This window comes from Medicago sativa, chromosome 8 (genome assembly GCF_051527215.1).
Source record: "Medicago sativa cultivar Bolivia chromosome 8, Bolivia_mono, whole genome shotgun sequence".
Lineage (NCBI taxonomy): Eukaryota > Viridiplantae > Streptophyta > Magnoliopsida > Fabales > Fabaceae > Medicago > Medicago sativa.
Genome location: NC_140756.1, coordinates 93,588,981 through 93,602,160, shown reverse-complemented (window position 1 = coordinate 93,602,160; position 13,180 = coordinate 93,588,981). Strand labels below are relative to the sequence as shown.

Here is a 13,180-nt window from a genome sequence, read left to right as displayed (position 1 = left end):
GCCCTGCTGAAACATTAACTTGATATTGCTCTTGACGCTCCCATCAACTCTCCAATATTACCTGATTCGAGAGAGTAATACTTACGGTAGATGATATCTAGTGTGCACACAAAAAAATAACTTCGTAGGATTTTTATAAATGTATGTCACCAGTTTAAAAATTTTAATGTATATTATTAATGAATCTTTTACTTTGAATTGAAGATTTTAACATAAGATATGGCTGGTCAAAATTCTGTATCAAACTAACAGTAGTAAAAATCATAGTTGAAAATTGAAAATGCAAACATAAAAAACTTTCACTACCATTTTTCTTAAAAAAAAATGAAGAAGTTTTTCATCAAAAAAACTTGAAAGATAGTTAAAGCACGAAATAATAATAAAAGAAAGTCATGTTAACTAATCCATGTAATATATATTGAGAAACATGTATATAAAAAAAATGTGTTAACCTCTGGTTCCAAGGGAAAAGGGGTCTTATAGTAATCTGAAGATCGGTCGTGAGGAAATAATAGTCTGGTTAAGAAATATTCCACTTAAAAATTAAACTCGCGTTCTTCTGTACGATTTGTCTTTGGTGAAACTCGTTAAACAATTGAGTTCAATTGCTTGATTATATACAATATATATAATGTATTGAAGAAAATAATTTGTAATTTTTTTTTCTTTTTGGGTAAAAAAATGCACACCTTTTAGAACGATATTTATAATATTAAATTCTTTAAATAATGTTCCTTAAAAGAAAAGAGAAAATATCATTCAAACAATAGTTTATTTGATTCTAATACGTGGGTCCGATGCCATAATCAACTGATTCAATATTCAAACTTCAAATGCTTGATTTTTATTTAGTCACGTGTATTTTTTATCAATCATATTATCACTTTGAAAGTTTAAAGTTTTTCATACATATCAAACATTAATTTTGAAATGTATGTATAACAAAAACAAAAAAAAAACTTTGAAACGAGTCATAACAATGTGAGATTTTTCTTTCAAAAAAAATAACAATGTGAGAATTTTTTTTTTTTGTTGATAAAATTAGAAATTGATTTTCTACGCTGTAAAGATTCATCTCTTATGTTAGATTTAACCTCTCTCATTAATAAAAATTATACCGTTGTACCAAAAAAAAAATTATACCTTTACTTCAAAAAAAAAAATTAATAAAAGTCCGACCTTAAATTTATACAATGATCACGGGTGTAAGAAAAATAAAATTCTAATCATACAAAGGTTTGAAATTGATGAAGTATTTGAAAATTTTATTCATATGAGATGTTATATATGCCTCTATTTGACTAAGGTAACACTTGGGTGCCTTTGGCTTTGGTGTCTTTGGGTGTCTTTGTCTCTATCTCTCTCCTAAACAATCATTCTCTCTCATCAAAATAATTTATTTTATGGGCGCTTCTATGGTGTAGTCAAGAAACTGACTTTTTTGAAAAAGTCATTTTGTTCTTCATCTTCGTCGTCTATTTTGCCAAAACACCCAAAACCATTGAACCATTTATCAAATTAGTAAGGTTGCCTTTACCACACATAGAGCAATTCCCACCAGGTGCAGACAACACTATGGACATTTCACTAAACATGAACAAATTCCTTGAACTAGCTTATCATTGGTCTTAAAGATGCTATTATTGAGATTCTCAAAACATCAAAACCTGATTGGGTTTTCTACGATTATGGTACTGTTTGGTTAGCACCAATAGTTAAAAGCCTCAACATAGCTTTTGTTCATTACAGCATAACACCAGCTTGGAACATATGACATACAGAATTACAGCATAATGAATTTTGGAGAAGATGAATCTTGGAGAGAAAGAGATTTGATTAAGCAGATGAATTTTGGAGAGAAACGGTTTTAGGGTTAAAGAATGTGAATTTTGGAGAAGATGAATTTTGATTAAGCAAGACAGTATGCTCAATGATTGTCCATAGGGTTAACTTCCCTGAAAAAATCATTTTCATGACTTCACCATAGAATTTTTCTTTATTTTAATCATTCAATCATCACTCTCTTTCATCTAAAATACATTAAAGTCACCAAAGTCACCCAACACAAAGTCACTAAAGTGCCACCTAAAAAATGAGATGGTATTGTTCTTCTAAAAAATGAGAAACTAATTAATTTTGATAAGTACTTGGAGGCATGCATGCAGGTCACTTCGATTTAGGATGCAAATTTGGTCTTTTTGATGATAAGCATGAATGACATGGCATTGTTCTCCATATATATATTTTTTGACCTCGATATAGTTCTTCTAAAAACTTAGAAACTAATTAATTTTGATTATTTATTCATTATTCCACCAAATTACTTGGAGGCATGCAGCGTCAGTTCGGATAAGGGATGTATATCTGACTACTCAGCAATTTCCTGTATGTGACCGATTCAAAACTAGTACTCTAGCATTATGATAAAATCAAGTGAACATTTTATATCAAATAAAAACAAATTATCTTTATTACCCCACAAAAATTAATTGTTTTTTGCGAGGAACCCACAAAACTTCATGTTCGCCACAAAGAAAATGCAATTTGTATGGTGCTACATGCAACAATAAAAATAAGGGGATGATCAAATTGCTACCACGATAAACAAAAAATGGATTTTCTTTTCCACGCACTTGAGGACTTGGGGACCACAAAAATAAATTGGAAATATTTTGCCAATTGTTGTATACAAAATGGATATTGTAGGCTGTAGCGTGACGGTTGTGTGTGGCGTTTTGAATTGTGATATGCACTCATCCACCTGGAAATAGAAAGAGAAGGAACGATTATAATATGATGGTCTTTTTAATTTAAATGTTGATTATTTTATTTTATAACTAATATTAATACCCAGTGGATGTTCGACAACATGGAAAGCCCTCTATAAAATAAGATGGAAAAAATTCAGTCAAATTAACCACGATATACATAACATCAACGAACGTATCTTTCATTAATTAGACTTTAAAATATAATCAAATGGATTTCAGCGTATAAAAATATAGTGACAACAACGTATGTTTCATTAATATGCTTTCGTTGTTTATACTAATCATGTAAAACGTTGGCCACAATACAACGTATGTTTCATTAATATGCCATATCGTTAGTGATAACTTGTTCAATACCATAAGAAAAGACATCAAAACCGTGAACAGTAATTGTTTATATAGTGGCTTGAGAGTTAACTCATGAGTTCTATGTTAGTTTGTCTCCTAATGAACTTTATTAACTCATGAGTTACTATTTTAGTTTGTCTCCTAATGAACTCTATCAAAGAGGTTGAACTAAAAATAGACAAAGAACGAATCCTCTTACAAATTACAAAATCAAAATAAGAATTGTCCTTTTTATTTGGATGGAAACTATCTATCACCACCTTAGTATCCAACTAAAAAAAACACTTCATCCAAGCTGATTTGATCTAACGAAATGGGCAACACTCGCACAAAAACAAAATATCAATGGAGATTTGATGTAACAAAAAGGGCTACACTCGTACAACATGACGAAACAATATTTAAATTCCTAAAAAAAAAGTACTCGCATTTAGTGACCGAAATGTATATTGAATAAAATTTTCTACTATGAAGGGTAGCCACAAAAACCAAAACATGTAAACAAAAAAATTAAATACCAAATCAAAAAACAAATTTTCACATAATTGTAAGTTGCGGTACATCTGTGTGTGTGACGGTAAATAGTGTTGTACATTTTAGCATTTTTTCTTAAACTAGATGGGTGAGTGTTGAAATATTTGTATAAGAAGTCAGATTAGTCCATCAAAATCAATATTGAAATGAATGGAACCTATGATATTGAAAAAAACACACTCTAAGATTTCAAGTTAACACCGCCAAACCAACTCAAGTGGATTGCTAGTGTTGAAATGTTAAAATTATAGAAAAAAAAGGAGGAATATGCTTTGGTTGTTTATAAGTGATAAATTTTGGCTACAATACGGTTTTGTCTTTAATCTACTTTTGTTTCAACTTTCAAATACTTTATTTTTTTTAGGCTTAAATATGATAATTGTCCCTGTAATTTGGTCAAGTTTTGATTTTCGTCCCTGTAAAAAAAAATTGAAATACATCCCTGTAAAAGAAATTTGTTTGAAAAAGGTCCCTAGCCCCACTATTCAGCTGATTTGGCATGGTTTTGGCCACATGGCAGTTGCTGACTGTGCAACTTTTGCCACGTGGCGTGTCACATAATATTAATTTTAAAAAATATTTTTAAAATTCTGAAAATTGTTTTTAAAATTAAAAAAATATGAAATTAAATTCAAAAAATTAAAAAACAATATAAAAAATTCTGAAAATAAATTTTAAAATATAAAAATAATTTTCTGAATTTTTTTTGGTATAATTTTCAAATTAAAATTAATTTTTTTGAATATTATATATTCTGAAAAAAAAATCGCAAAAGAACGAGAAATTAGAATTTTTTTTAAATTTAAATCTTATTTTCGAAAATTATAAATTTATAACTTTTGAAAATATAATTGTCATTATTTTTGAAAAAAATTTAATATATAATTTTCAAATTAAAAAAATCTATTTTTCGAAAATTTAATTTTCACATTTTTTTTCAAAATTTTTAATTTTAATAGTTTTTTTGTCAAAAAATTAAGTTTTTGAAAATTTTATTTTTCAAATTTTTTTTTTTGGAAAAGTATTTTCAGATTTTTTTTCTTAAATTTTTTATGATTTTTAAATTTATTTTCAGATTTTTTAAATTTAAAAAAATACTTTTCATATTTTTATTTTTAATTACGTGGACTCACGTCAGCGCCACTTGGCAAAAGTTGCACAGTCATCAACTGCAATGTGGCCAAAACCATGCCAAGTCAGACATGAAGTGGGGCCAGGGACCTTTTTCAAACAAAAATTTTTTTACAGGGATGTATTTCAAATTTTTTTTTTACAGAGACGAAAATCAAAACTAGACCAAATTACAGGGACGATTATCATATTTAAGCCTTTTTTTTAAGAAATAAACTTATGTCATATCATAAGCGATAATTTGTTTGATATAATAAGAAAAAACATGAAAACCATAAATATCAACAGTTTATGTAGTCGCTTGAGTTAGCTCAGAAATAAGGTTGTCATAGTTTGGTTTGATTCGATTTTCAATCAAAATAATGATAAAAGAGAGCTAAGAAAAAAGTTGAACAAAACTAAAAACGCAAAAAAAAAAACTAATATTCGAAAACTAATAAAAAGTACTAATAATAGAAAATTGTGAAAATTTCTATTATTAGATTTCTACTATTAGTTTTCTTCCTTGTCTGTCAAAATAAAAATAAAATGGCATCTCTCTCATCTCCCCCACCTTCGTCTCCTTCGTCACCCCGTCACATTCCAACCCCAAATTGACTAAAGCTTATCATTGACAAAAAAATGAAAAAGTTATTTTTGCTGAAGCTTTAAAACCTATGATAGATTTTATTTTTAAGAAATCAGTCTCGTGACATTGTGGTTGGCCAATGTCGCCAATGTCACCAACCACAATGTCACTCAAGTGCTACCCCTATATCTTCAGCCTTGCATAGTATGGATGTGAAAAGGGGTTTTGGCTACTTTGTCGTGGATGATCTGACCGTTGAGCTAATTACTTCCGTGTTTGATAATTTCATAAGGTTCAACATGTATGGTATGACCATTGAAGAGAGGGTGGTCGAACTCGGAAACGACGATGTAAGTGTTTCATAAGCTCTTAAATTTTTTCTAATATTGTTATTTTAATTGATATTTGATCTATGCCATTTACATTTTTTTTGTTGTAATTTTATATTAGGGATTGAAGAGTTCACAAGGCCTCTCTTCAATCCAAGACCGTTTTAACCGATGTGTTCCTCAAGACTAAATTTATATTAGGGAAGAGTTCACAAGGCCTCTCTTCAATCCAAGACCGTTTTAACCGATGTGTTCCTCAAGACTAAATATGGATAATGACGTGTAATCGATAGTTCGGGTCATTTTTCCTTCGTCCAAATCTTGAAAATGAAAAGGCTTAACAACTAGTATCATCATTTTTTTGCTCCTTGTTTTCCTGGATTATTGAGTTACTTAAATAAATTGAACTTGCTTAGCATTTGGCCATTTGCAATATCACTAGTTATTCGGGGTTGTTTAGTAAGATCCCTATAGTTTAGGGGTGTTCAAATCCAAACCGATTCAAATTAAAACTGCAAATCAATCCAAAACAACCGAATACCGCATAAAACCGAATATTATTGGATATGTTTGGACTACATTTTGTGAAAACCGTTCGGATTGGATCGGATTTTGGATTGATTTTTCTAAACCGAACCAAACCAATCTGAATTGCATACAAATATTTTAATACATATTCCCATTTTTATAAGTATAATATATTATATTAAGCTATTATTTTTTTATCTTTTTAATTCTTTTAATACTACATATGAGTTTAAAATCAATTATGTTTCTATTTCATATGTTTTAAAGATAATCAATCATTGTTATTCTGCACTATTAATTTTTTTATAAATCATATGTTATATTATTGCATTGAACCTATTATTTTATCATATTTTTATAAGATTATTATTAATAAAAAAAAAATTACAATTTGTAATTTGGACATCCAAAAACCGATCCAAATTAAACCTCATTAATTTGAATCGGATCGGATCGGTTTTTTAAAATAATCATCCAAAACCAAACCGCATATAATTTTATCTTTGATCGGATGAGTTTTTTCCTCAAAACCGATCCAAACCGGATTGCGAACACCCCCTACTATAGCTTAAGTCTTATAAGTTTATTTTATTTAAAAAGACTCGTTTGATAACAGTCATTTTTCCACGAGCTTATAGCTTAATTTTATGAGCTTATAGCGGTATGTGATAAGCTAATTCAAGTAGCTTATCACTTATCACTTTTCATCTCAATTTTACCTATGCAGTCATATTGAAAAAAATAAATATTAATTAAATATAAATGCACAGTTTTTTATGTCGTTTCATATTAATAAGCTACTTCAACTGTTAAGTTGGTAAAACACTGCAAATTCAACCAGCTGGTTTATCTGTTATCAGTTATAAGCTAACTTATAAGTCATTCGATATAAGTTCATCCGTTATAAGCTAACTTATCATCTATTAGTTTCTTTTACCCAACATAGCCTTAAATAATTTGAACTTGCTTAGCATTTGGAGTATCACTAATTATATGTTCTTTGCCTTTTAATTATACATGTTGATATTATTATTATCAGTGGCGGATCTTGAATTATTTTCTTGGGGGTGCCAAATATTTATGGAATATATATTAAGCTGTTTCAAAAAAATTATCAAAACATTAACTGGTCTGGTGGTTTACATTTGCTAGATTCCGGTTTTGGGGCGAGGGTTCGATTGCCAGATATGGTATATATAGAAAAACTAGGGGATGCCATGGCACCTGTGGGTCTTATAGAAAATCCGCCACTGATTATTATATTTATAGTTCGAATTTCACCCAAGACAGTTGTAATTTGGTTATTCATGTCACTTAATAAAATTTTCCCTTCTCCAAATTTAAAACAAAAATAAAAATAATTCATAAAGGGTCTTGGCTTGTCCCTTTAGAAAAATTATGCCAATATGATCATTTTCTAATGATATTTAAATAAAAATGATCTAACATGATATGATACAAGTTATAGATACTTAGAACTTAAACATGTGGTTTGTAACTCGATCTCTGATCGTCGATGCGTACAAAAAAAAATTGTGAACATTGCAATTCAAACTATGATAAATATGACGTTAATGAGTCTCATGTTTTTCTCAATTGTGAGAAAGCAACACATATATGGGATGTTGCTGATTTTCGGAGCACAATAAATCATTGGTGTATCGTGATGACAGTTTTGTCGAGCTTTCAGTCCAGGTACTACAAACGCTCTCTAACTAAATCATGTTTGATTTTGTTATGATATTACAGTGTCAATAGAGGCGACATAATGAGAAATAATAAGAGGAAAAGGAGAACATGCCTTAACTTTTATACGACGAACACATGATATTCTTCATGTTTGGTCTTGTATTCAAGGGATGGGAGCCGAAACTCATCAAAGGAGACATGTTGGCATAATACCGATGGACAAAATCCCGAATGAAGAACAAAAAAGAAATATAGATGCAACCTTCTACATGGGTTAAAGGTGCTCTAGAGTAGGTATGTGTTTGCGCAAAGTTGAAATGGTATTTTGTAAAAGCAACTTCGTTCAATGAAGAGATGTTCGCAGTGCGGTTTGGTTCGGTTTTGAAGTTAAAAGTCATTCAAACCGCAAGATAAATAAGTATGCGGTTTGGTTTGGTTCGGTTGACTTTTAAAATAAGACCCGAACCAAACCAAACCAAACCAATGCGGTTTGGATTGGATCGGTTGGTGTGGTTTTGTTAGACAATAATTTTTTTTTGTTTTCAATGTTAAAATCAAATTAAAAAGCTAAAACACAACATATTTTTAGCAATGTTTTAAATTTCATGCAACATTACAATTTTATTTTCATCCAACAATGTTCGCAACTACGTAGACCAAATTAAAATGTGGTCAAAAGTAATCATATTTTGTAAGAAATACCAAAGACTAAAATTTTAATAATTCTCAAAGAGTTCAAATAGCACATAAATACATTCTTGATAGAAAAAGTAAAGAAGAAACTTAACAAGAGAAAAAAAATGTCATTTTATTAAAGTTTCCATTGAATTTCTATGAGTATTGGTCTAATTGATATATACCTAATTAGTGTTTTTATTATATTGCGGTTTGGTTTGTTTTGGTTCGGTTGGTATAATCAAAACCGCAAACCAAACCAAACCATGCGGTTGAGTAAAAAAATGATCTGAATACATCCGAACCAAATGCGGTTTTTTGCGGTTTCGGTTTGGATTGGTTCGGTTTGCGGTTTTGCTTTTGGATTGGTTTGGTTTTGAACATCCGTAGTTCAATGGACTAGGGGTGGGCAATTACGGGTCAACCCGAGTTTACCCAACCAAACCGATGTTAATTCACGCATTCAGTTCGAGATAAAATAAGTCACGGGTTGGTTGGGTGAACTTTGCTAGTTATTATGGGTATATTCGGTTCAGGTGGCTATTTTTGGACCCATCAGAACCTAAAGTAACCCGACCAACCCTACATAACTAAATAGTTTTTTTTTACTGCTTACAATACACAAGCCTATACTTCCTAAAAAAATGTTGATTGTATCATTGGCCCTAATTTATTCTCTGAAGCCCAATTCTCCCTTGGCCCAAAACTGTATCAGTATAAAACGCAAGGTTAAACAACTAACCATATACCATTTCACAAACCTCAGCCACATCATTCATTCAAATCTGGCGCACAACAAACCCCTCTCTCTCAAAATCATTTATTCTCTTAATTTTATTTCTCAAAGCATAGTCTCTCATTTTTCTCTTTTAATTTCTTCTCTCAAACCTTCATCTCTCAGCCACATCTTTTTTTTCTTAAAATTATAGCTTCTTCTTTCAATATCGCTTCTTTCAAGCTTTTTCTTGTTGTTGGTTGTTAATATGAAACATAGAACCATGAGAGCATGCTCCAAAAGTATGTTTGTTGTTGTTGGTTGTGTTATTAATCTATGAATCTTATTTGTTGGTTTCAAAGGTATAACACACAGATCTAGACCAAGAAAAATCAGAGCGAAGATCTAGACTAAAAAATATGAGAAAAAATATTTTAAAAAAGGAAGAGGGTATAACCCAAAAAACTGAACAAACCGAAATTTAATATGGTTATGTTTGGGTTTAATGTGTAACCTCTGGGTTGGTTTGGATTAGGGGTTTGGATCCGAACCCGAACTGATCCAATGCCCAACCCTATAATGGACTATGCCACCAATTGAAGTAGATGTTATCATCCTCAAAGAAGTTCTAGTATAGCTTGGTGAGATGGGTGTACCAAAGGCGTCTATTGAAATTGTAAGTCATTACTTTATGACATCAATGATGTGTCAGTTTTCCAAACAGAATTAAAAACTTTCAAAGATGATTGTATATCTTTTCACAATTTTTTTCCTTTCTTTCTAAACTTTAAGATAAATTTTATTCATAAACAAATAAATTCTACAAGTCATATGTTATCTAAGGCGGCTAGGTTGTATGTTTGTCATCATCTCTTGATTTAATTCCATTCTATATTTCAACTCTTGTTTTAAATATGATACATCAATATCATATATGTTTATCTCTCTTACTTTTTCAATGAAGCATGATAAAAACATGATTTTTCCATGTTTAATTATCCAAGTAAACAAGCAACTCATAACACATTCACATGAAACAACAATTTTACAAAGGATGCAACTTAGATGTATTTTTTAGACAATTTCTGTGTTTTTTCCATTTAAAATACATTTGATATGATTATAACAATTTGGAAGATGTTCTAAAATTGAAGATATACTAAATAATTATAACTTGGAAAAAGATTAATGGTTTAAAGACATAATTTAAGTAACAAATTTTACAAATGAAATTAAAAAGTCACGCAAGTACAAGGCAGTTTTAACTGAAAGAAAAGAACATTGATATGTATATGAAGCTAGTTTCACATTGAAGTAGAAGTAAGTTGTCCTTTAGCAAATACCAAACCCACACATTACTTCTACCAAAAGAAATACCAACCCATAGAAATGAAATGAAACTAAAAGAAGTAAGTCTTGTCCATTTGCAAATACCAATACATACCAAATACCAACCATTTTGGTATTTTATCAAAAAAATAATCTCTAAAAGATAAAGGATAATACAGTAAAACGTGGCTACAGCATCCTCATTGGTACTTTCTAAAGATTTCGCCGAACTAACAAACCCTAAAGTAAACCAAAAAGAAATTAAGACAACTCCGTTCGTATCTAAAACAACCCACCGCAAAATCCGTAACCACCGATGGCAGATCTTCCGACGGAAGTTACCACCGAAATCCTCTCACGTGTTCCAGCGAAACCACTCCTCCGCCTCCGCAGCACGTGCAAGTGGTGGCGTAACCTCATCGACAGCACCGACTTCATTTTTCTTCATCTAAGCAAATCTCGAGATTCCGTCATCATTCTCCGTCAACACTCTCGTCTCTATGAATTGGATTTGAATTCCATGGATAGAGTTAAAGAACTCGATCATCCTCTGATGTGTTACAGTAACCGCATCAAGGTTCTTGGTTCCTGCAACGGTCTTCTATGCATCTGCAATATTGCTGATGATATTGCTTTCTGGAATCCTACGATCCGTAAACATCGGATTATTCCATCGGAACCGTTAATCCGTAAAGAAACTAATGAAAACAATACTATAACGACTCTTTTAGCTGCTCATGTTTATGGATTCGGTTACGATTCTGCTACGGATGATTATAAATTGGTTAGCATTTCGTATTTTGTTGATCTACATAATCGTAGTTTTGATTCTCATGTTAAGATTTATACTATGAGAACTGATGTTTGGAAAACGCTTCCAAGTATGCCTTATGCTTTGTGTTGTGCTAGAACTATGGGGGTTTTTGTTTCTGGTGCTTTGCATTGGGTTGTGACACGAGATCTTGAACCGGAATCGCGTGATTTGATAGTTGCGTTTGATTTAAGGTTTGAGGTTTTCAGGGAAGTGGCGCTTCCGGGGACTGTGGATGGGAAATTTGATATGGATGTGGCGTTGTTGAGAGGGATGCTTTGTATGATTGAGAATAGAGGGAGTGATGGTTTTGATGTTTGGGTTATGAGAGAGTATGGATCGCATGATTCCTGGTGTAAAATGTTTACGGTGGGGCAACCGCGTGATGTGAAATTGATGAAATCTTTGAAGCCGTTGGGTTATTCGAGAAATGGGGATAAGGTTCTGTTTGAACAAGATAGTAAGAAACTATGTTGGTATAACCTTGCTAGTAAAGATGTGAGTTGGGTTAGAATTTCAGGAATGCCTAATTCCATTGAAGGAACTGTTTGTGTTGGAAGCCTTGTCAAACCTAGTTTGATGATGAATCGAAGTGTTCAAAGCAAGAAGCAGAAACTCGTAGAGGAAAAGAATAAGAAGAAAAGGTAATATAAATGTGCTGATTTTGACATTTCTCATTCTCTTTTTTGATTATATGAAAGAAAGTTGTGTCTGTCTCAACACTAGACTCATTTTGTTTTGTTTTTATACTGTTTGTGTGACTCTGTCTCTTGTGAGTTGACCTTGACTTGAACATGTGGTTTTTAGTTCAAATTGCATTACAATGATTGAGAATGAAAAGTAGCAGTGTCTGATAGAAGGGTAGGGTCCCATATTTAAATTTGATGGATGAGATATTTTAGTTCACATCTCTAAAATTAATTTTTCAATGTAGGATTGTGAAAAATTAAGGTCAGACTTAGTCTTAAGAGTTTCAGAACATGCATCTTTATTATAAAAAGATACTCATATCTACTGAGATCTATGGGTTTTTATTCTAAATTTTCATATGAATTAGTTGCCTAATTTTTATACTTTTTAAATAAATGGTCCTCATCTTTATGCTATCTTTCTTGTTATACATTCTTTGTTTATCTTTTTTTAATTTCAGGGATGACTTCTTGTCCAAAGGGTTCAAATTAACGTTGTAAACAAGCACAAGAAGAGAGAACGGTATACAGCTGAAACTGGTGACCCGACAAATTCATTAGTTATACCTGGTCGACGGATACTGAAATTTGCCTTGACTCATCAGGAAGAGTTGGAATGATCAGTAACCAATCCCTTTTTAATTGTTGGTTAATTTTGACTTCTTCCCTCCCCTGTATTGCTATGAATCTGCACCTTTTGTTTTCTCAGGGTTGAACAGGAACAAAGGTACTTGAGTTCGTGCAACACTTGTGACAATGACAAAAATATACGAAAGGTAAGTCCAGCAATTGGCTGTAGTAGGACTGCCTAGACATCTCCTTCCCTTTCTCTGGTTTTGTTGTAATAAATTGAAATACTCCTCCTCATGTCGAAACTTCTGTCTACCTCATGGGATGGTTTTGCTCTATATGTATTTACTGGTTGCTTTGCAGCCACACATGTACATTACATTGTAATATGTAAAAAACTCATAGTTTTTGTTGTTCTTTAGCAAACTCAAATACAGTTTTACTTGAATGGTTTATTTTAAGGACTTAGAAGCAAGTCACTTCTAATGATGAG

General features: G+C 31.4%; 1 protein-coding gene across 1 annotated transcript; it reads left to right on the top strand.

The window, feature by feature from the left end:
• Positions 1-10,825: 10,825 nt before the first annotated feature.
• LOC146903506 (F-box protein CPR1-like) lies at positions 10,826-13,142 on the top strand. Its single transcript, XM_085735360.1, has 2 exons — positions 10,826-12,072; positions 12,579-13,142. Exons 1-2 carry the CDS (start codon positions 10,934-10,936, stop codon positions 12,616-12,618), a joined length of 1,179 nt encoding a protein of 392 aa, XP_085591486.1. The 5' UTR covers positions 10,826-10,933; the 3' UTR covers positions 12,619-13,142.
• The last annotated feature ends 38 nt before the right edge of the window (positions 13,143-13,180 follow it).